Source organism: Musa acuminata, chromosome BXJ1-9, assembly GCF_036884655.1.
Source record: "Musa acuminata AAA Group cultivar baxijiao chromosome BXJ1-9, Cavendish_Baxijiao_AAA, whole genome shotgun sequence".
Lineage (NCBI taxonomy): Eukaryota > Viridiplantae > Streptophyta > Magnoliopsida > Zingiberales > Musaceae > Musa > Musa acuminata.
The window spans coordinates 4,708,411-4,733,746 of NC_088335.1; the positions used below are offsets into that span (position 1 = coordinate 4,708,411).

Here is a 25,336-nt window from a genome sequence, read left to right on the forward strand (position 1 = left end):
GGCGTTGACTGGAGGGAAGTCGGCGGTCGAGAGAGAATCCGTCATAAGTCTGTTGGTTCATGTTGGATTTGAAGCGGCACGGAAGTTAATGAAACAAGTAAAAATCTACGGTTCCCACGCCACGTGCAAGAAAAAAGACTGACGGGGACGGTCAACTCCGGGACAGCCATCACTGGGCTCCACATATCCAAATCACTGGACCATCGACAGAAACAATACAATCTCATTTTAGTAGTATATATATTACGCATAATTATTACGTGTTATCCAATCAAATTCGATAATAAATGCGCCTAATCGACATAAACCCACATAGATCACTCATTGGATCAAAATATTTGATCCAATTCAACTAGAATTGATATGGTGCAAGCCGACACTCTTACAAAATTTATTTACCAATTGGATAATTGATTAGGTTTTATATATTTGTGTTAAAATAAGCGGGGAGCAATGAGTTTCGTTTTTAATGGATGATTAGGCTGGCATGGCACATAGATTAAGAGTTTCGTTTTTAATTAGGACTACTAATGGCACGGAAACATACATGCACGTTGGAAGCACATCTAGCCGAAGATATATAGATTGAGTTAATGTGGTGTGTGGAAGAGATCAGTGTACTCCCGCCGTCCAAAAGATCCAATTGCTGTATGCTCAGAGGAATCCAACAGTGAATCTTTTGATGCTTTGTCGTCTTAACACGAAGTGGGGATAGATAATTGAATGGATTACTCAGTTGTTAGAGAATAATAGGGCCAAGAACAGCCAGTAAGTATTACACAAACTATTCGGTTGAATTATATCAGATCGAGGGTTAAATGATTTGAACTCTATAATTAGAGTTATTATCTTTTAAAATTTTAAAAATCATAAGATACACGCACATTATAACGATGCAGCAACAGTAATAATATATTATTATTTTATAAGTTACCGTAATTATTTTAACACACACTCATCCGTAATGTGTACCACAACAGAGATAACAGAGGTAAAGTAATACGCCAAAACCAAAAACTCCACTATGGAAAACATCAGAAGAAAATAATACGGGAACAATACATCAACCTCTCAAGGCAGTAAACACTAATAATTCAAATATTAATATCAAAGATCTTTGCAACCGAGTCAGTTCAGTATCATCCCTTGGTATCAACGACTCTATATACATCCTTTATTGCTGGCCCCCTTCTTTCACAGAATGATCAAGCAATAAATCCCCTCATAATTGGACTCTTTCATAGACAGAAGGTAAATGATATCTTATGTGCTTCCAAGGGGGAAAAAAAAAAAAGAACACAAAATCGGTGATATTATTGGGCAGTGATCCCTCACACCAAGAGACCACCAAAAGAATTGCTGATAGAATTGAAGATAACATAGCATTTACAAAAATGCATCTGTTATCTGGATTCTCCATCAAAGGAGAAGCAAAATTGTCAGAGCCTACAATTGTCCTGACAAATGATACCTCGGAAAATGGCTCCATGAACTACCTTAGATTCTTCCTCCATTTAAGAGATCGCTGACAATATGAAACATGAAACTATTTCAATCTTTTACTATAATGATATTCACTGAGTGGCTGCCTTGTCCAGCTTTTCTTTCTCAATATCTGTCCTTCTCTGCTCGGCATGTTGAGCAATGCCACTTGCAAGAGCTTGGTAGTGGAAGTCTAAGGTCAGCATCAGGTTCTGAAACCTAGTAGGATCTGAAGCTTGCAAAGCTGACCATAATGGTTACATGTCAGGCATGTTTGAAATAAGAGGAGATCAAGACGAAATAAACGGACAAACTGTTTTACCATGAACAGTTTCGACGAAGAAAATGAAAGGGTCAATTTCATCAATTGGTGATTGCGAGTCATCATCATAATCGCTGTAATCATCGTCAGTCTCGTAATCCTCATCATTTGATTGAAACCCTCTCGCCTAATTTCATCATTTATGAGCAGAACTAAATAAATATTGATGCCACAAAATGATTCAAAATTACTGGGAGCAAACTAGATGATTTAGTGATGCGATTACGCATAAGAAAACCAAGGATGAACTAAAAGAATTAAGAATTACTATACAAAAGCCCCCACATAATGGGTTTCCATCCTAAACCAATCCTCATTGCCATTAACAAAAAAACACTGAACTTCTAATATCAAAGTGGCATCCTGGTTTTTCGTAATGGGGGAGTGCATCTCCAAAGCTGCACACAGCACACTGAAAGAATAACCTTTGGCATGCTTCATGATCCATGTTGACATGGATCAAAGAGCAGATCCAACAGTGCTCGACACCTGTGCATGTGCACTGTCACAAACGGTCGTCGCACACCCGCAACAACTCCGTTCAATGAACCGTTCGTCGCTCTCATCTACATGTACAGCTGCTTGGCAGCATGTTTTGGCTTGGTTTCAAGTCTTTTTTGCTTGTAAAAATGTAAGTTTGAACAAGTTGCAGCATTACAGTGCAACTGCTCACCGAACCGAGCAAAACAACCCCAAAACAACTCCGTTTTCGCATGCCACGGGCTGTTTTCTGCAGCCCGCCGCTGCACGCGAAACTTCAGCCATCTCAACACCCTGGAACCACCCGAGTGGCACCATGGGGGATGGGACTTCGGTATAGTGTCGGGCGTTGAACAATCTTTCGTAAGTTTGCACGTTACCTTGACGGGAACTTGTTGTCGCGCCCGACACCCGGTGAGCAGCTGTTTGTGAACTTGCAGGTGTTCGTTCAACCCTCTTTTCTCTTGTGCACGCAAGGTGCTCGCTGAATTGCATGTAAAGCTTCCCCTTTTCGCGAGACGTCAGGACTTGTCCGTCGCTCGTTCTTCGAACTAATCAACTTTCTCTTTTACAGGTCCTTCGGGACCTGCGAGAGATTACAAGTGGGCTGATCTTTACGGACGAAAATCGCAAGGGCGAAGCGCGACTTGGGCAACGCAAGCTAAGTTCGCGTCTTTGCCGCAAGGGTGCCTCGTGACTTAGGCAACGCAAGCTAAGTTCGCATGTTTGCCGCAAAGGTGCCTCACGACTTAGGCAATTCCAGCTAAGTCCATGACATTGTGGTATCAGAGCGGGCAAGCAATTCGAGCAAGCAGCGAAGGAACTTCACATTTTTACCATGGCAAAACATCGTGGCGAATCAAGCAAGACGGGGCAAGCCGGACCCTTGCCCCAAGCAGCCGCAGGTGGGCTCCAAGTGCATACTCGCTCTCATGTCGTTGGAGTCACTCAAGTGGAGCAATCTGGAGCGCCAACCAGGAAGAAGAGTCATACGGAGAGACTCACAGCGACGGAAACCCGCTTGGATGTCCTTGAAGCGAGCTTGGAGGAACTCTACCATGGCCAACGAAGGCTTGTTGGGGTAGAGAGCTCGCAAGAAGAAGTGGAGTCTCGAATCGACAAGGTTGAGGCCCTAGTCGACCGATTGTCAGATGAAACCAAAGACTCTGTGCAACACCTGCAGGAAGTCGTGGCGGAACTCACTTCAAGGGTGACCATGCTCACAAGAGCCCTAAATGCGGGAGGAAGCAAAACCCACGTTGCACCGACACAAAACTTGAGAGCACCCGAGCCGCATTGTTATAGAGGTGCTCGAGATGCAAAAGAGCTCGAGAGTTTGAGTAGTTCGGAATCCAGCAGCGATGGTGAGGAGTCGCAAGGATCCCGGATGGGAACAATGCGTTTGTTGAACGCCATGTGGGGTCAAGTGGGGGAGAACACGAAGACAAGGCTACAAAAAGCAGGAAGTGGTGAGCTGATGTACGTAGACATTAAGCTCAATGGCCAATCGACCCATGCAATGGTGGACACGGGCACTACCCACAATTTTATTGTCGATCGAGAAGCAAAGCGACTTGGGCTGATCTTGGAGAAGAGCCCAAGTCGAATGAAGGCGGTGAACTCGGAGGCCAGGCGAATCTCCGGGTTGGCAAAGGGAATTCCCATCAAGATCGGAACATGGAGCGGGAGCACAAACATGATGGCGGTGCCACTGGATGACTTCAAAGTGATTCTTGGAATGGAATTTATGCACGCGGCGAAGTCCGTTCCTTAACTCCCTATGTGTGATGGGAGGTGACGACCCCTATGTGGTTCCCGTCTCTCGGAGAGGAACCAAGGAACCCCAACATATATCGACATTACAACTAAAGAAAGGGGTACGAAAAGGTGAATTAACATTCATGGCTGCTATGAAGCTAGAGCCACTCGATGAGAAGGCCATTCATGAACCTGCTGTGGTGGCGAACGTCCTAAAAGAGTTCACAGACGTTATGCCACCCGAGTTGCCGAAGACTCTTCCGCCACGCAGAGGCATGGATCACAACATCGAGCTGGAGCCAGGAGTGAAGCCTCCAGCGAGACCACCCTACCTCATAACCTCGCCAAAGTTGGCAGAACTCAGAAAGCAGTTAGGTAAACTGCTAAGCGGTGGTCTCATCCGTAGTTCTAAAGCACCATTCGGAGCTCCAGTTCTCTTCCAGAAGAAACAAGATTGGAGCCTTTGTCTATGCGTCAATTATCGAGCCCTCAACAAAGTGACGGTAAAGAACAAGTATCCCATCCCGCTCATCGCGGACTTATTCGACCAATTGGGCAAAGCCAAGTATTTCTCAAAACTCGACCTTCGGTTAGGGTATTGGCAAGTGCGCATTGCTGAAGGCGACAAAGCGAAAACTACCTGCGTGACCAGGTACGAAGCGTTTGAGTTCTTGGTGATGCCTTTCGGCTTAACCAACGCTCCGACCACGTTCTGCACTCTCATGAACTAGCTATTCAAGGAGTCTTTGGATAAGTTCGTGATCGTCTACTAAGACGATATCGTCGTCTACAATCAAACGCTCGAGGAGCATGTCAAGCATCTTCGGACAATTTTCAAGGTTCTCAGGGAGAACACATTCGTGAAAATGGAGAAATGCTACTTTGCTCAAACGAAGATCTTATTCTTGGGGTATCGAATCGGTGATGGCTCCATTCGGATGTACAAATCGAAGGTGCAAGCGGTTGCGGAATGGCGAACTCCAAAGAAGGTGCCAGAGTTGAGATCCTTCCTTGGCTTCGTCAACTACTATCGACGCTTCATAGCGGGGTATTCAAAACGTGCAACTCCATTGACGGAGTTGCTGAAGGAGCAACCTTGGAGGTGGTCTAATAAATGTGAAACTGTATTTCAAGATCTAAAAACTGTTGTGTTGGAAGAACCAGTGCTCAAATTGCCGGACTATAGGGAGACTTTCGAAGTCCATATAGATGCTTCAGACTTCGTTATTGGGGGAGTGCTCATGTAGGAGGGTCATCCGGTGGCCTACGAGAGCCGCAAACTCAACGAGATCGAGCGGCGATATCCGATGCACGAGAAGGAGATGACAGCGGTGATCCACTGTCTACGAGTTTAGCGACACTACCTTCTTGGATCGTGATTTGTTTTAAGGACATACAACATCGCTTTAAGTTATTTCCAAACTCAGAAGAAACTCTCCCCAAAGCAAGCACGATGACAGGACTTCCTGGCTGAGTTTGATATGGCAATGGAGCATAAGCCCGGAAAGGCAAATGTCGTGGCCGATGTATTGAGTCGAAAAGTGGAGCGGGTGAATGCCGTATAATTGAAGGGCAGAGGTCAAGCAAGTCAGTTGCACTCCAACTTCCTTTCCAGGATCAGAGATGGTCTGTATAGTGATCTCCAGGCAATAACCCTGATGTAGCTCACTAAAGAAGGGAAGGCACGACGGTTTTGGGTCCAGGAGGGACTCGTTTACACCAAAGGGAATCGGGTTTATGTTCCTCGAGTGGACAATATGAGGCGTGAACTCTTAAGAGAGTGTCACGATTCCCTTTGGGCTAGACACCCAGGCATTTATAGAACCTTAGCTCTCGTAGAGAGGGCCTTATATTGGCCGAAGATGGGGACTGATGTGGAGGAATATGTTCGAACGTGCCTCACTTGCCAACAAGACAAGGTGGAGCAACGGAAGCCGGTAGAACTTTTGAAGTTGTTGCCCGTACCAGAAAGGTCGTGGGAGAGCATTTCCTTGGACTTCATATCAAGCTTGCCCGCAGTAGGCAGACTCGGATCGATACTCGTGGTGGTCGATCGATTTTCAAAGTATGCAACTTTCATTGCTGCTCTCCTACACTGTTCAGCAGAGGAGGCGGCCAAGCTGATGATGAAGGATGTGGTGAGGTATTGGGGAGTCCCACACAATATCATCAGTGATCAAGACGCTCGATTCCTAGGACGATTCTGGACCGAGCTATTAAAATTGTTAGGGTCCAAGTTATACTTCTCCACAAGCCTCCACCCCCAAACAGATGGCCAAACCGAAAGGATAAACTCGCTCCTAGAGCAACAAACGAGATTGGGTGAAGTTGTTGGACATTGCCCAATTCTCCCACAACTTGAGCTCTGCGTCCAACAAGAGCCCCTTCGAGATCATTACAGGACAACAACCGTTAACTCCTCACATCATGGCAATCAGGTATACTGGAAGTAGTCCGTCAGCCTACCACTTCGCAAAGGAGTGGCATCGAAATGCAGATATTGCGCGGGCTTACTTGGAGAAGGTGGCAAAAAGGATGAAGAAGTGGGCAGACTTGGGAAGGCGACCGCAAGAGTTCAAGGTCGGCGATTTGGTGTTGGTAAAGCTCCAACCAACATCACTCCAATTCTTTAGGAACAAAGTACACAAAGGATTGGTGCGCAAGTATGAAGGGCCCTTTCCAATTATCAGCAGGGTGGGCAACGCCTCCTACAAGTTGCAGCTACCAATGTGGTTCAAAATTCACAATATTCTTCACGCCAGCAACCTAAAAGCCTACCACTCGGATCCGCAAGATGCTTCCCGAAGTGTTCCAACTCGGCTACCCCCCCACCAGAGTCTCCTATGAGAAGCGAGTTGAAACTATTTTAGCAAAACACAAGATAAAGCTACCCAATGGAGCTGAGCAGACCGAGTACTTAGTGAAGTGGCGAAAGCTTCCCCGATCTGAAGCCAGTTGGGAGCCCGAAGATGCCCTGCGACATGAAGAAACAATTATCAACAACTATCAACAAGCGTCGACGAGGGTCGACAGTTTGAGTGGGGGAGAATGTCACGAACGGTCGTTGCGCACCCGCAACAACTTCGTTCAACAAACCGTTCGTCGCTCTCATCTACATGTACAGTTGCTTGGCAGCATGTTTTGGTTTGGTTTCAAGTCCTTTTACTTGTAAAAATGTAAGTTCGAACAAGTTGCAGTGCTATAGTGCGACCGCTCACCGAACCGAGCAAAACAACTCCGTTTTTGCGTGCCACGGGCTATTTTCTGCAGCCCGCTGCTGCACACGAAACGTCAGCCATCTAAGCACCCTGGAACCACCCGGGTGGCACCATGAGGGATGGGGCTTCGGTATAGTGTTGGGCGTTGAACAATCTTTCGCAAGTTCGCACGTTACCTTGACAGGAACTTGTTGCCACGCCCGGCACCCGATGAGCAGTTGTTTGTGGACTTGTAGCTATTCGTTCAACCCCTCTGAAGTCCTTGTTTTCTCCTCTCCCTCTTTTCTCTTGTGCACGCAAGGTGCTCGCTGAATTGCTTGTAAAGCTTCCCCTTTTTACGAGACGTCAGGACTTGTCCGTCGCTTGTTCTTCGAACTAATCAACTTTCTCTTTTACAGGTCCTTCGGGACCTGCGAGAGGTTGCAAGTGGGCTGTTCTTTGCGGACGCAAATCGCAAGGGCGAAGCGCGACTTAGGCAATGCAAGCTAAGTTTGCACCTTTGCCGCAATAGTGCCTCACGACATAGGCAATTCCAGCTAAGTCCGTGACGGCACGGTGGTGCACAGGAGATGTTCCACGAAAGAAAATGAATTGAAAACAAATAATCTAGGAATCATGAGATTTTCATCTTTAAAAAAGTCCATTTACTTTTATAGGTTACCCTTATCCACCATAAAACAACCGGTTCTCCTATTGGTAAACTTCAGTGTCACTTGTGCTAATAAAATCCTAGTAGACAGGTTGAATGGTAGTCATCTTATGTGCTAGCCTTCACCATGGAAGAATTATTGATGATTGTAAAAACGAAATACCAACTGATAAAGAAATTACATTCTTCTACTAACCTCTGTTGCCAATTTCTGAAGTTCTAGACTGTCCACTTCATCCCCATCCTCAGTATCATCTCCCATTTCTTTATCAGAATCTTCTTCCTCGTTTTCCTCATCAGCATCAAAACCATCCATATCAACAGCAGCATCATTTAGCTTTTCAGCTTCTGTTAAAGCAAAAGAAGTAACTGCTTAATGAAATAAGGCACTCAATCTAAAATATTTTCTTTAACATTAATACTAGAAGAAAAAGAAAATTATGCAAGAGGCATCTCCGACATGAGATGAGGTAACAAGATAAACAAAGTAATTAGCTAACAGGTATTCTAGTAATAATTTACATCGGAAGACAGCAGTTGAAATTTCAGGAGAATCTCAGATTAACAAAAACTTGTATCCAGGGAAACAGTTAGGACATATATGATATGGTGGAAGATAGCAGGAAATAAATAACAGGAAACAATCCATAAATTTTTAGTAAAACATAGGATGTGGATAGGAGCAACCAAGAAGGGCAGTCCAAAAGATTTGGGAGAATATACTCTGCCACATATGCAGAAAGATGCAAAAAGATGTACCTGCAACTTGACCCTTATAAGAAACTAGAAGATCGAGTGTTGCTTTAAAGACACGTTCTAAAGCTTCACCAGGAAAGTGATCCACAGGGAGGCAAAGAAGTGAAGTTAATCCCAAGCAGCAAACCTTTTTATCATGTAGCCTACAATTAACACAGGGCATTAAGCCAAAGACATTAATGGGAACTAACATGAAAGAGAAAAAAACAAAGTCTTACCCTCTAAAGTTTGCACGCATACCATTCTTTTTTACGTCTTGCAGCATCTGAAACCAGAGATTGAAAATATCTGAAGCAACTCCAAGCTTATGCAGTGTCCCAAGAGTCAAAGAGGCATCATAGTAAAGAGCATCAGCAATCTGCAACAGCCAAGGTATTGCATTAAAATGAAAATACATAAACTCCGAAAGGCATCAAATTCAGAATTCCAAATAACAGATGAGATGAATAAGATGCAATCATAGAAATAACTGTTACAGCATTTGATTTCGAGTTAGAAGATGATCTAGAGTATCAAGGCATGCTACATGTGACGCACATATTTGAACTTAAGGCACAAGAATAACTAGACCCTAATAGAAGAAAAGCATCGAGAATAGAGCACTGAAAGCAGATACATCCTTAACAGAAACTTTTATTCAAGAGAATAGCAAGCATACACTTGAGAATACTTAAAAGATAGAAAACTGGTTTTTTTAACCAAAGCTAATTAAAGACATACACCCACAAACATAGTATTTAGAAAGGATGAAACTTTGTGAGATTTCTCAATAAATAATCACAAAACCACAGCCCCCAATGAAGTCCATTTGGACAACTCAGTACATGACAAAGTAGAGACTGAAAGCATTTCAACACAAGCAAGAAGTACAATATTCAGATGTGAAGAAACTAGATTCAACAGCACAAACTCTTTTCTCCTATTAACATAGACATGTTAGAATATAGGTGTAACTTTTAATTTAAAATGGATTAATTAACAAAATGGCTCTTCAAATTTTAGAAGTATTACTAAAGATTAAAGTAAACTCTGCATGTGTTATTCACTGCTGATCCCAAACTCAAACTAAAGAGGGTTGAGTTAGGCTGTTGATATTTAACTTGTAACTTTGTCAGATCTCACAAACATGGATCTTAACCAATTTTATTATATGAATAGATCATCACCCAGAATGACACAAGATATCTCCACCACGTGTGCCCCGAAGTGCAAAGGGTGGGATGGAAAGTCACCCTGGAACGACCCATCACATTGTCACCTACATCTGGTATATAACATACAAAGGGTTCTCGGATATTTTAGTACAGAACGTGTGGTATACAATATACAAGGAGCAACACACAGTGCAAGTAATAAAACAGTTAATTCAAAAACAGAAAACTAAACTAACAACTTGGAGTATAGGAACACTTTTTTTAGAAGGGGTTATAATTGATAGATACAATGAGTAGGAGAATTAACATAATTTATTTATAAGAAACAAAGTGGACAGGAAAAACTATCTAGGAAGATTGATATATTACACAAAATTTAGTATAAGTCCTCAAAAAGGTCTCAAATTAAATGGGTTCATCACATTTGAACCATAATAAAGTCCTTCTATCTTGAGTCTTCTTCTATCTATTACTCAATTCTCACTTCTTCAAACTTCCAGCCTCTCCAGTGCAGCCCTCACTATTCTACACTCCATCTATGAGTAGCTCTTTGCAGACCTCACCAGCAACCTCTATGCAAGAACACTGGAGTTCTTCCTGTGGGAGCATCAAAAAACAACACGACCCAGATACACTATGGTGATGTCCTCAAAAGGGGGAAAAGAAATAACTAAGGAAAGGTAAATCAATTTCCCAATTGATTAGATTACCTACCATAAACCAGCCTAAATAACATCCATCACTTAGGATCTGAAATCGGAGGCCACAACAATGCTTGTGTGATGATGTATTTTTACTCTCTTTTAGATAAGCCACTCATACAATGTGATAAATGAGCAAGGGAATGTAAAAGGGCCTATTCAATACACGAGTCTCCCGCTAAGGCGGGATCTGGGAAGGGGGCCTTACCTTACCTCTACATATAGAGAGATACGTAGAAGCTATTTCCCTAACTCGAAGTTTGGTCTCCCATATTGCAAAGAGCAACATTACCGTTGTACCAAGGACCTCCCTCAATTTGCAAGTCCTTTGTGTTAGAAAAACAAGTCTTTTGTGTTAGACTATCAAAGACGGCAATCAATTTGCAGGAAGAGATACAATTGAATTTGTTAATGTATAAGAACAGATTTGCAAATACCCAATAACCCTAATTTTATACATAAGTATATCAAGAATAGATTATACATCAAACAAATACAAAATAATCAAAATTGCGATTCAAGCAGTATTTATGATGACCAAATAGATGTAATGTGGGATAAGTAGAAGGTTTAATAACATGGCAGAACAAAACAATATAAGATTATTGTGACATATATGTATCATTGTCATGATATAACTATTAACAAGGTTTAACCAGATAGAAACTTGTAACTACTATGATGGATGGTAGTAATAAAATGCCATAGTTCCCAGATATTTGGGGCCAAATGAATAGCATACTACCATCAAGTTTTGCAAAGGCCGATATCATCAATATATTGGGTTATCCAAGCATTTCTCATTGTTTTGACTAAGGCATTTCTTGGTCTTCCTCCAAAGAATCAACTTACCTTGTCCTACCAGGGGAACTGTAAATCTTCGGTGGAATCTGAGCAAAATGTATCACCATGGAACAAATCTATGCCATGGTTGTTTGGATGTCACTGACTTTTAGAAACAAATTAATCATAAGCTCTACAAAAATTATGGAGACCAAAACTGACTAGCACAGACTTCGTTAGGCCTGACTTTCTTTTGATCAGACTCATCTAACAGAAAAGGCCAAGGCACTAACTTATGAAACCATTCTTGCAAAGCAAATCATTTGCAATCAAATTCCCAAGAAAACATGTTACTATATATTCTCGTCGGTTTTCTGAACAGCATGAACACATGTCATGTCCAGATTCTTCACATAAGAACATGCGTGTATTCCATTGTTGTCTGAACTGTTTAATTTCACAACAGAAGACTAATAAATCTTATTCCAGCAGTTCATTTCACTTGTTCAAAATACATCATGTACTCTATAACGAGTGAAGAGATAAAATTAAGTCAGGTACTCACTGCTGACACATCAGACAGGAATTCTTACCACTAGCATCAGAAGACATTTCATATATGGCTTCTTTGTCCGATGCAGTCGATCAATAGTAATCCTCAAATAAGGCTCAACCCAGTGATCCACTTGACCTTTACAATTTTGGAATACTACTTCAATCAGCTTAGGAGCAGGCTCAATATCACTGTCTTCCATCTTTCTATCTGACATGATCTGTACAAAATGTATCAAAGATAAAAAGCTTTGCATCAATAAGAGACAAAAAATAATGGAACTACGCTTGTCAGCTTAATAAAAAACTGAATAGAGCCACTTCACTTACTGTTGAAAGTATTTTCCACAGGCTTTGCTGGTAATCTGGATCTTTGCATGTAAGGAAATGAGCTGTACTCCTGGATATGTAGTTGTCCAGAGGAACAAGCATATCTACCAGAAAACATTGCCACTAGATTAAATACATGAAGTAAAGCCCTGAAGAAAATTGAAATTTGAGCAAATTAACAATACAATTGAGATCTGAAACATATCTGTTGACAGGTGCAGATGATTCCGTGTAGTGTAATACTCTAATAGTCATATCAAACATTGTAATCATCAAAAGCAATAAAGCATACAGATCATCTTGAGTATATTATTCAATCACTCTAGGCATGAACAATGAAGTTAAATATAAGCTAGCATAATTCTTAAGGTGGTAAAAAGAGAATTGTATCAAAGAATAACCTAAGACTTTCCTCTCAAAAAAAGAAAAGAAAAGTTCTCACAAAGCAATAAGTCAACAACGGAACAGTAGTAGGAAATATTTCACAGATTTGTTTCAGCATAAAGCTGAAATTTTATATCACTAACTTTGAGAAGACAATGATTATCCAGTAGTCAGAGGATTTGGATAGTGCCAATTTGAAACAAGATAGCACAATAAGAATTAACTTGATATGCAAGCGTTCATTTTTTATCATGAACAGGAATAAGAACATCTGAACAAGTTGGATGAGTACAGTAGATAAACACAAGAATGGTGATTTACTTTAAAATTACACATCATAACTCCTTTGTTCATTATTTTATAATTTATAGCACTTTAGAAGTCACTAACAAGTAACAAGTACAGTGTGTTGGAAACAACCTATTCATGTGAAATGGTGAGTCAGTGACAAGTGCACTTTTAATCACTAACAAGTAACAGGTAACAAGTGCACAAGTGACATGGTGAAATTCAAGTTTGGGTTCAGGTTCAGGTATGGTGAAATTTGTAACCTACCCATCACCATTTCTGACTTCAATCCTGATGTGTTTTGTAAGTTCATCATAACAAATGCAACAAATCAGAGAGTTCTAAATTGACCCTCAGTATAAACCTAATGCAATAAAGAATACACTTGCCTAGACTCTAATGTTCTATGAATAATGATCTCATTGTAGATATCCCTAATCAGATGAACATACTTATATATGCATATTTCTCTCCAAAAAAAACTTTAGTAAGCCTCTCTTTTCTCTATATTTTTTCAACTGTATCTCTAAGTAAATAGTCTAAGTTTAATCTTTCTTGACACAAGACATTTACCTTTACAATTTATACAAATCCTTACTTTTAAGTTAGGAACTTAAGGAGAACTCCTCCATTCATCTAAAATAATAGTTCTTAATATTTTATTACAAGCTAGTATTCCTTAGTTGATTTTGTGGATTTGTACCTCAAACATACCAAATGGTATGATCTAGTTTCTACAAGTCTGATGGCTGACCAGCACATGAACTGGAAAGTTTTGCCAGGTCAATCCAAAACCAGGTTGATCAGTACCCAGCTGTACCAAGCAGTCTACACCCTACCCCCTTCTTTTTTATTTTTTGCCTTGTCTTATTATCTTCCTCTTCTCCTACTGCTCTGCACCATTGCACCACATCGCCACCTTCTCCCCACAGCCATATGATACCAAACCATACCATTTCAACTGTCAAACATTTTGGTACTGGCTCAAAAGTGTATTACTTAGTTGACTAATGTAAATTTCATTAATATTTTATTTTAATTAACCATAACTAAATTTTACCACATGTTTTATTAAACATGATAATAAATTACTAATCAATTATTAAACACATTATTTTTAAAGATAGTATGTACATATATAATGTTAAATGTTATTTAAAAAGTAACATCAAGTAATTGTGCTGCCATGATTATAGTAATAATTAATAACAAAATATTTACATAGAACATTTATTAAACAATTACATTACAAGTGAAATAGAATATATTTCATTCAAAATTTAAAGATCTATATATTTAAATATGAAGGTAAAAAATTATACTCAAAATTTTTAAATATAAAAAATAAATTGTAAAGGTATTTGCCACTTATTGTAGATAGCATAACTAATTATTAAATAATAATTCACTTAATGTATAAATTGCAGAATATGTATTTCAGCATACTGTATAAATTTTAAGGATATTTTTCACTTGAAGATAAAGATATATGTATAAATAACGATATATAAAATTGATTATAGCTAATGTAGTTAGTTATAACATAAACAGTTAATTATAATAACTAATAAAAGCAGTGAATAAAAAAAGAGCTAAAAATATATAATTAAATTGGATTGATTTTAATATTTGAATGAAGGTCATCTTGACATTGAAATTTTCTTTTTGTCTTTTAAAAGTAGGAAGATAGCACTCCCTTCAGTGTCAGGGCCCTTTTGCAGTTGGGTAGAGATATATCATCAATCTCTCTTTACCTTTACCCTCATCCTCTTACTCAACCACCTGACTTCATAAAAAATTTGCTTTCCATACCATAACAAATTTTTAGAGAAAAACCTGATTACAAATAAAATAAAGTAGTCCACATCTATATCTTGGAAGTCCATTTTAAACTTATAGTGAAGATCTTGGATTACTATACAGAACATGCAGATTAAGTTGCAAAGGGAACAAATAAAATAAGCATACAATTTGTATTAATGATTGATACATAGAGTAAGCCACTAATTGCAAGAAAAAATGAATAATAATATTAATTTATAGAATATAAATAACAAGCTCCAGAAGAAAAAACCCCTAGAAGATTAGCATGTTGACTTACTTTCAAAGAAATCTATAGCCCAGTCTCCAAGTGCTTCTACCATTAAAGGCCAAAGACTCCACATGTCCAATGAGATTGTTGGGGAGAAAATTGTCATATAAGAAACAAGTTCCAGAACTTCGTCAAAAACATCTGTGAAACATGAAGATTATCAGGAAATAACACTGCATCACAAGGACCTAGCAAAGTTTACAGATATGTTCTCGACTTGCCACAAAGTTGCATAGCACATGGTGAAATAACCAAAGTTAGCAGTGCCACAAACTAGTAAAATAACCAATCTAATCAGAGCCGCATACCATTAAAACTTTCCATATGATGTAGACGACAAGATTTACACTCATACAACAGAATTAAGGACCAACAAATTATAGAGGATAGGAAGGAAAATACTCTTTATGGATTATAATAGCAAGCAGTCTTAATGATCATAGAAAGAATGAAATTCCACACAATTTTCTGTTCTCAGCCAAGAAGACAGCACTGGTCTGTAGGTTCGACAATGTCAGCTACAATGAACAATTCTGCAGTAAAGCCAAACCAGCATTTAAAACTCACCTTGCAGATATCATGGTCTTAAATTAATACAAGGAGTTTGATTCGAGTTAAGACCATCACTAATGAAAGGGAAATCACAAGTTTGGCGAAATTTTAAAAAAATCATGAATTTTCCTAGGAAAATAAGCACATTGACCCTCCAGCTACATTGACCAACCCTCTCCAGACACATTGGTAAGAACCTTATGCAGTTGATTGCCCCTTTTAGAGGTTAGGCTTTGATGTCATGGTAAGATTGCCCCATGAATATTTTCCTCACAACCATGTATCAAACTGGCCAGATTTAGCAGCTAGCTCCAAGAAAGAAGATGGGTACCCAAGACCCTGTCTCTCTCCTTACACTCTCCTTCTCTCCTCTCCATTCTCATACTTCTCTTCTTACTCCTATCTCATCTAATTCGTTTTATTCTACCACAAGATGACATAACACTTCCATCAGTCACTTCATACCAACATTCTCCATTCAATCACCTCATTGTACCAAGCAAAGCCTCTGTTGACCATCCTTGTACACTTTATAAAATGGAAAGTTCATGTTCAATTCTCCTTCCAGCCATAGCAGTTTGTGATTTCACTAACAAGGCAACTGGGAGGCTAGGTAATCCAACATATCATGGTCCATGGATATCACATCGATTGCCAAAAAGTTACTTATAAGTTAGCAGATGCTGATAAATCAAATTCAATTACAAGTTGAAATTTCAACCATTTTGAAGAGTATTTTCATCTTTGCAAAAAGATCAATTTATAACAAAGCAAATAATTTACTCTACCAACTTCAGATATTGATAAGTTTCAAAATCAAACTTCTTATATACAAACAATGAGTAAATCATTTCACCACGAGTACTTTGCAGTGGGCTTTCCACAGGGTGCCAAGGGCTAGTAAAATTTTCATAATTCCCATCAACATTAACATAGCTCAAGAATAGCAAATGTGAAAACATAAGGGCATTGAAACAGAGCAGGAAAATGTTGCCTTATGGTCTAGTACAACTAAGAGACTCTTGGTGCCTTCTTCTTTACCTTTCCTGGCTACACTTTCACTAAAAAGTAGCAAGGTCACAAATGGATATACATTTTATCTAACTTAAGCTTTGTTTTCTAACGAGCAGGTTCAATAGGACCTTTAACAAAAAAATGAATGGGAATAGTGTAAATATGTGATTTTCTTTCCATCACAAAGAAATTGACCGGATGGCTTACTCCAAATCAACAAAAATACTTGACTTTAACCCAAATCTGGTCAAGTTTGACCCCAACAGTCAAATTGACTGTTGAGCCCTCTTTTGGGACATTAAACCGTCCTCCCTCTCCCGTCTTTCACTCATTCTCACTCACTCTCAGTCTCACTATCTTTCTCACTCTTACACTTGTAGCTAATTAATGTTCTTAACCGACATCAGTGGTAATCAAGCCATTGATTCGGATAAAAAAGGATTGGAACTTGGGATTCTGCGGAATTTCTCATATCCACTATGTTCATCCTTATAACCAACAAATTGCTATTCATTTGTCTTATATACACTCAATTATTATTTGAATACAATAATATTACATTACATTAGAATAAAAAATCCTAAAAGGGGATTTTTGTGAATTTTCAGTCTTTTTTCAAAAAAAAACCGAAACATACCAACAGACCAACATATGGTACGCGCTTGCACCAACCAACACATAACAGTCCGCCCATGGACCGATACCACCAATCAGCATGGTACGACAGTCAATGGCCCCATCCCCAGATTCTCATATGAGTGTGTTAATTTAGCACATGGAATTGTTTCGAAATGACCAATCAGGCAGTACTTTCATAGTTTCATTTGGATGTTACATGTTATGGGGCAGTACCATAGATGTTAGGTTAGGTATATATCTAAGTGAACATTACACAAAGAAACACTTGTATATGTATATTTGTGTAAACATATATGGATGGATAACTATATTCCCTTAAATGAACATTACCTTGACCATCCATAGTCAGCATTCTCTGCATTATAGGCAGTAAAATAGGCTCAATTTGAGCAAAAAGATGTGGAAGACTGCTAATGGACTCCAGGATTGTGCTTATGGCACGCAAACAACCAATAGCAGCTAAAGCACCTGAATCATCAGCTTCTTCATCTGCTTCAGATGTATTCAAGCACTTCCAAAATGCAGCAGCCTAAGCAAACATTTAAAATTCATATCAGAACAAATCATATTACAATATCACAAACATATTATAAGGAAATTATTATACCAGGTTCTGGCACAAGCCAAAAGCATATGGAGCCATCTCTTCACCAAACTTGCCCACAATGGTCTCAAGAGTGAAGACAAGGTCTTCATTCTCAACCTCATTCATAAGTTTAAAGAACTCTGCACATAAAAATTTAAAGATCTTAGGAAGGAATAGAGTAAAGCAGATATTAAATGAAATATGACTCTGCATACCATCAAGTAATTGAGGAAGAATTGGTCGGATCTCATTTAGATCTACACCAAAAACATAACTCAAAGTTACTTCAGATGATAAATCAATAAAAATTCCACTGAATTAGGTTACAGCTAAGGTTAGCTTAAGCATACCTTGGCAAGCCTCAATGAATGAGCGCAAAGCAAAAACTGAATCAACACGCACAGGAAGCTCTGGATCCCGCATTCCAGAAACAACACAGTGAAAGGCTCTCCGAAAATTGTTCTGGTCAGAGAAGTTGATATGTGCATATTGCCCAGCAACCCATGCTGCCTAGTATTCAATCAAATAGATCCATAAATTCAAAAGTTTTGATATTAACAATTAAATGGAAATCTTGATTTGATTTTAAAAAAATAAAAATAAACTACCCAAAAAATCACAATAAGAAAATGGTACTTTGTAAATCAGCAACATGGCACAAAGAATAGTTAGGCAATAGTATAAGTCTCGTAAAAGCATCACTAGCATGGCATGAGAACAAGCAGCAACAGACAATGCCACTGATAAATTTGATTGGTATGTAAAATTAATTTTTGACTCTGGGAGGAACAATAGTAGTGCTTGGATGTTCAGAAACAAAAGAGGGAAACATGACCCAACACCAAGCACAGAGATTAAGTAAATAGGAAAAGAGGTGTAACCTTTGCTCGAAGGTGACCAACAGGACTTGAGAACTCAGGAAGAACATGTTGAACTAACAACCGCTCTAGCTCTGATTTGTAAGGCTCAGATTGCTTCAGTTTATCACATAATGTTCCAATAGCTAGAAGAGCACCATCTTTCTGACGATACGGTTTAAGTTCAATAGGTGCCTCATCATATCTGGTACAAGTAATCATATAAAATATGTAAAGAACCATGAAGAGAACAAGTACAAGAGGATATAAAGGACCAACGAGTTAAGCAACCTCCTAAAAATCTCCACAATGAAATGAATAAGTTTCTGTAGGTTCCCTTTTCCATGTTTTCTCACTAATTCACTCACAAAATCCATGGCTGCTGTTCGAGGACTGTATAGATCTTCAATAATATCTGGAATAAAGAAAACTACATGATACTAGTCTATATTAAATTCAAAGACGCTATTCAGAATCTATATCTCACAGAATGCCATATCAGTACAGAACAGAGTCTAAGCTCACCATAACCCTTTCTGACATACTCATGTGGATCTTCAGTCCATAACTTCTGATCATTGTCATTGAAACACATCAGAGGAAAGATGATCTCAAAAAGAAGAATGTCAAGCTGTGGTTGCAGCAACTGATACATACTGTTCTTTGAAACACTGCAGAGCATTAATGCAATTGAGCTAGTTCATAATAGTTAAGAAAACTATCTGCAACCACAAAACTAAGAGGACAACGACATGCTGGAAATAGCATTAAAGTAACAGCCAAAAAAATAAGCAATGTGAATGTATCATCCAACAGAACTAAAGCAAATTTGCATCCCAGATAAAGAATGTGTTGTAAGATAAGAAACCAAAAGAACTAGATTTCCATTACCAAAGAGAAATATGATTCCACAAGAAAACCTAGAGTTCACTATAAAAATGCCCAACCATGAAGCCAACAAAAAGGGGTTTGACAAATAGCAATCTGCAGTCATCATAACATACAGCCAACCAAGAAACAAAGGCATTCATTACATGATTTATATTATTATTACATATATGATTTTACTTAATACTCTGTCCTGGAATGTACAACATCAAAGAAGAAGAAAAGGTAACAGATATAGAAAATAATATATTCAGAATAAGAAATGTCACTGAGATATTCCAATCAGGAAAGCCAAAAATAAAGAATCTATATAAGATTTCTCCACACTATAGATAAAAATTTTATAAGTCGCCTATCTGGTAAATCAAGCATGCTTCAATGAGAATAATGCATTCAAATCGAGCCAAGAACTGGAATTCTTCTCATCTTTCTAATTAGATGCCACCCGTAGACTGCCCCAACAGTTATTTTTCATTTTTAAAAATTCAAGAAAATATTCCTTGTTTTACAAAGATCTCTTCCTCAAAAGTCACAGAAATTCCAAAACAAGGCCTTTGACCTCAATATATAAGATTGAGTACCAGATTCAAGGAGGCATAGATAGTGGAAATTGTATTTAGCAGATGGCACATCTTCAAAAAGATTATAACAGAGAAATAATTTACAAGATAAGGCAATTCAACCACTTAACCCCCTGAAATTAACAAAAACAAGCAACTAGGGAGAGCAAAGCAAGACAAACCTGCTGCTGAGATATTGAAGTATAAGGTTGATAATCCTATCAGGCAGATAACCGCCTGTACGAAGAACACCAAGCAACTGTAAGTGGCATACCAAAATTTTACCAGCATAACTCTTCTGAAACATTTGAGCAAATGCTTTGCTCTCTGCCTTCCGAAGCTTCAGATCTCCAAACCTTTTAGCAATTTTTCACAAGTAAATAAACTGAAGATGATTGAAAGATCATGCTTCACATTTCAGCAACTAAAATTCTCACCTAGTATATAAACGATTTAATATGTGAACAGTCCACTTCTTAACTTTCCACCATCCCCAAGATTTCCTTAGATCAGGATCACATGGCTGACCTTCCAAAGGAACAGGTCTCTCCAATAAATTCAAGTATAGAACCATCCATGCAGTGAATACATTGGGATCAAGTAGCTTTTGTGGAATCTCTAACTGAAAAGCATTTAAAGCAAAAAAATTAAACAATGTTCTCTGAACAGAAACTACATTTGTTTGACAAACTCACATATATAGATGACCAGAATATTTTGCATATGAGCTTGATAAGAACAGCTACTTCAATTGAGGGGTTCATAATCTGAATAAGTTTATTGAATATGTTCAACAGCAGAGGAAATGTATCCTCAACGATGAGATGAAGTGGTGTCCGCTCATCATCAGACTTGAACCTTAGAACAAAAAGAAAAGGCCAGTCAAGTCGTGTGTCATCCAAAAATAGCATCTCATGTAAAGTAGCATTCTTTGACAATAAACTGTTGCAATTGAGTCATCCACTATAATTTTAAATTATTTAATTATGTTTTCAGTAACATATAGAAATGTATAAATGTTCCAAAGACATTATGCTCTTAAACACTTGTTTGGAGTTGACAAATTTGTACACACATCAGTAAATATCAGGCAAAGAATTGAAATCTCATATTGGGTGTGGTCCAGAGAATCTCTACATTTAAACACCAACCATAATGTGCCACCTTTTGTTATAATAGTAGCCTTTCATCTTCAATTTCAATTTTCAGCAACAACATGGAATTTCTTAAGCTACTACTTAAACACCAAATAACAAATAATATCAGACATGCAAATCTGCTGTTAATCTGCTTTAACTGCAGAAAACAGAGGAATGGGAGAATGAGATAGAAGATTAGAAAAATATCAAGATAGTAAACAATAGGCCAAGTGCCTGCTGCCTAGCTCTCTTCTTTCATTTTAAAATTTGGCACATACTCCATAACAAATCAAGCTACAATACCTTCTTATCAGAGTGGACTGACATCTAATTCTAAATAAGCTATCAATTTTAAAGTAGGAAGCTGATGATACCATCTTTCTTTTTCAAAATTGTTGCAACATAAATGTGATAATTAAAAAAGTAAAATGGGTGGCCCAACATATATTTGACACCCCTACTGGGAATTTTCTATTCCAGATGCAGTTAGGCCACTTGCGAAGTATAAAATCTAATCTATGATGCTGACTATAATATCTTTCTTCTCAATTTGCTGCTACTTAAACTGTGTCAATCTTGATGGAATCATGGCATCATACAGTGGTAGTCCAGGCCAACTATCACAAAGAGAGAGTTTCAACGAAACAGAAATCTTTCCTCTCCAATACTGAAACTCTTACCTCGATTTCAGGACTCACCAAACATCAATCAAAATTAAATTTGTATCATCAAATTCACAAGGTTGATTTTTTTTATTAAATCACAATGAATTAATCAATAAGAAAAAGTATGAAGTGGAAAGGCAAATGAAGAAACATTTTTCAGTCAGCAGCTATACTTACTCATATTTCCTAGACAAAACCCTCAAAACATATAAAGCTGCAAATACTTGCTGATCTTGCAATTGTAAATTGCACTTTATCCAGTGAAGAAGACTTGGCCACTGTTCTGGGTAATCATCTTGGATGATAGTTTTTAAGCATTCTCCAAGTTGTGCTCTGTGATGAAAATCTAAATATTAGAACAAATTTTCAATACATTAGAGACAAATCATATATTTTTACATGCTAATAAACACTGGAAAGAAATCAAAATGTTCATAGAAAATAGAAGTATACAAGATAGAGACGTAGATGTTGAAAGCATCAACATGGAATTTCACAGTGATATGTAGATGTACCATGCAACTCTCCTCCATAGCTCTTGAAAAAAGCTAGGAAGACTAAAGAAACAAGCAACAACATCACAGCAGGCAATCCCCAGCAATTATAAAGATGTTTATTAGATTGCCCACGACAAAGGTAAATCAAATCGAACAATTACATATAGTCCAGAAAATGGAAAGAAATATAATAAAACTACAAGCATGGGAAGATTCAAGAAGCGAGCATTAAAGGTTAAAAGCAATACATACATTAACAAGCACGAACTACATGCCAACTAAAACGTAATGAATTGATGATAAAGCCTAAGAAAGTAGCTGAGTGTCTGGGGGATATTAAAACATTCATTCAGAATAGAAAATGAGCTGAGTACTAGACTTTATGCATGAAATACGCATAGATAGTACATTACATATAAATAAAAGAGAGAAATTGCATGTATGTAGGAGGCAAAGTTGTATGCTACCACCTTTAAGCCTACCGAATTATGCACCTGCCCACTAAGTTCAAATTTTCATTAGATCTGTAATTCATTAGCAAATGTGCATATGTTCGTTTGAGGGTGTCCATGAAATATTTCCATTAAAATTTTCCTCAAAAAGTTACATATAGAGATATTATCAATTTTACACCAGAAAACTATCAGGGGTAAGTACAAATTGACATTTTGGAAAATATTTAAATTTCCAAATATCACTAAATGATATACCTTAACAAAGGAGGAATCTGAGCAATAAATTGAAGGATATTATCACGGACAACTCTCTTATCACTTTCTAATATTTTCTGTGGCTCCCCTGGAATTATCAATAACATCAAGATATTGCACCAAAGTCAAGTTTTATAAGTTCTAACATGGAAATCCTCATCCATACCGGGTTCATGAGGTGACCAGTTTTTAGCTACAAAGTTTTTGAAATGAATGCTGGCCACTTGTCGTACAGCCATATCACAACCACCATCAATTATGATCAGCAATAACCTCACCAAATGTTGCTCCATATATTGTAACTGTTGAAAAGAAAAGTTGAATTTAGTATAGCAAACAAAAAAGATATAAAAACAACCACAACCAGAATAACTGTCTTGTGTGAGGCTACCGCTTGTAGTATGCAAAATTCTGTGTTTCCACCTTTGCATATGTGAATACAAGGACCATTGATGGATTGTCAGATAGCATCAAATCTTTGCAATGGATGAAAATAAAGAAAATGCAAAGGCATGATCCCCTGATAATATACACATTCATTTGTTAACATCATGGAGCTCGGGTCAGAACTGAAGGACGGATGAGTCTATATGATACTCCAAATGGCAAGTACGGCTGCGAAGTACCCACAAAGTTTATGGAATGCAACGCACTACAATACCTTAACAACGGGAAAAGCAACACGAGACGATGTGATTATCAATAACCAATCAAGAACTATATACTTCGACACCCCATTAGATCGACGAAAGCATAGAAGCGATCAGGCTGGTAAGAACCTCATCACTAAGCCAACACAAGAAAGCGCAATCGCCGTGGATCACACGGTACTCCAGCCCACCGATAACGTCGGAAAACGACCAACAACTCAAAAGACCAACCGGTTAAAGACAGAAGGGCGTGGAACACACCTGGTTGAGGCTCTCCTCCGCGGCCTTCCGCTCCTCGGGGATGTGGCTGAGCGCGGAACGGAGGACAACGGCGAGGCCGGTGAGATCCATGGCGGCGGGACCCCGGAATCTTTATCAGCCAGCGGCAAGAGGGAACCAATCGCTGACCCCCAGCTAGGGTTCTGGATCGGTTCCCCGAGGGTTTTAGGTTGGCGACAGTGGAGACAACAATACCGAAGAGCTCAACGCCGAAGAAGAAGGAGAGAAAAGAGGAGATCAAGCGGGTATTTAATTTTAGGGTTCGGTCAGGATTTAAATACGTGCTTGTCCTGACTGGTCCGGGCTGGTGCGGCGTTCCGGCTTGAGAACGGATCCTCTCCAGCGAACCTTTTAAAAGAGTCCACCTTATCCCCTGGGCACGCCATATCGACGGATGGACATTCTTACGAGCTGACAATTTGACGGTTTCAATTGGCACTGTGCCTTGGAATTTCCGATTGGTAATGGACGGGATCTCAATCTACATCTGGGAAGTTGGATGTCGGATCCTCTCCAGCGCACATTTTAGATGGGTCCACCGCATCATGTCGGTCCCACGCAGCGACGGAGGGATTCCCTCACGGTCAGACAAATTGACGGGTGCGATGAGCATTGTGATTTGAAAGTTCGGACTGGCAATGGATGAGATCCTACTGGACATCCGGGAACACAGGGAAGTCGCCGCTGTGCAGAATTTGGGGGCGTGGCTGCGGGGTTTATTGTGACAGCTGGCGTTGCAGTGAATGTGATTTGAGGATATTATGGGCTACATTGGATCCTTCTCTTGTCACGTGCTCAAACCCAGGTCACATGCTTACCTATGTTTCGGCTGAACTTACTTGTATATCCCTCCAAAATTGGCTATTTTACATATATATTCCTGTAAAAATTAAAAAATACTTACATATTACTTTTTTGATTATTTGAATAATTATGTTGAAAGTCAAATATAGATTAATATTTTTTAAATATATAAAATATACAGACTCAAATAATTGATCAAAATAATAGAACATACTAAGGTCATGTTAGATCCAATGAAAAATATAATAGAATTTATATTACGATGACTGAATCTCATAATACGTTTACGATAAATATTTTGATATTGGAATCAAAATATATTATACATTTTAATTTTAATCGGATGGAATTTAATCCTTCTCTGGTTTTAATCCCAATACATATGATATAAAGAAATGGACCTCGAATGTCATTATATCATATAAAATATTGTTGATGAGACGAAGAAATATGGCAGGAATACTTGTCATACACGCTGCATCAGCGGAGAGAGAGAGAGAGAGAGAGAGAGAGGGACTAAGAGAAAGAAAGCCACATGGATTTGCTT

At 38.7% G+C, this 25,336-nt stretch overlaps 1 protein-coding gene across 2 annotated transcripts; it reads right to left on the reverse strand.

Annotated features, from left to right (window-relative positions):
• Positions 1-1,071: 1,071 nt before the first annotated feature.
• On the reverse strand, positions 1,072-24,242 carry LOC135586785 (importin beta-like SAD2). 2 transcript variants are annotated; one of them, XM_065082211.1, is made up of 22 exons: positions 23,968-24,242; positions 23,223-23,358; positions 23,057-23,144; positions 22,027-22,182; positions 20,741-20,903; positions 20,483-20,667; positions 20,228-20,401; positions 19,123-19,268; positions 18,889-19,012; positions 18,622-18,802; positions 18,091-18,250; positions 17,956-17,997; positions 17,762-17,880; positions 17,485-17,683; positions 14,959-15,090; positions 12,186-12,289; positions 11,897-12,076; positions 8,884-9,023; positions 8,669-8,808; positions 8,106-8,257; positions 1,805-1,931; positions 1,072-1,726 (listed from the first exon to the last, which is right to left on the reverse strand). In XM_065082211.1, exons 1-22 carry the CDS (start codon positions 24,055-24,057, stop codon positions 1,575-1,577), a joined length of 3,090 nt encoding a protein of 1,029 aa, XP_064938283.1. In that variant the 5' UTR covers positions 24,058-24,242; the 3' UTR covers positions 1,072-1,574. The 2 variants fall into 2 exon arrangements, 1 of the variants encoding a protein (XP_064938283.1); XR_010479168.1 differs by lacking the exons at positions 1,072-1,726; positions 1,805-1,931 and having other exon boundaries at positions 8,121-8,257; positions 8,906-9,023.
• Positions 24,243-25,336: the final 1,094 nt, after the last annotated feature.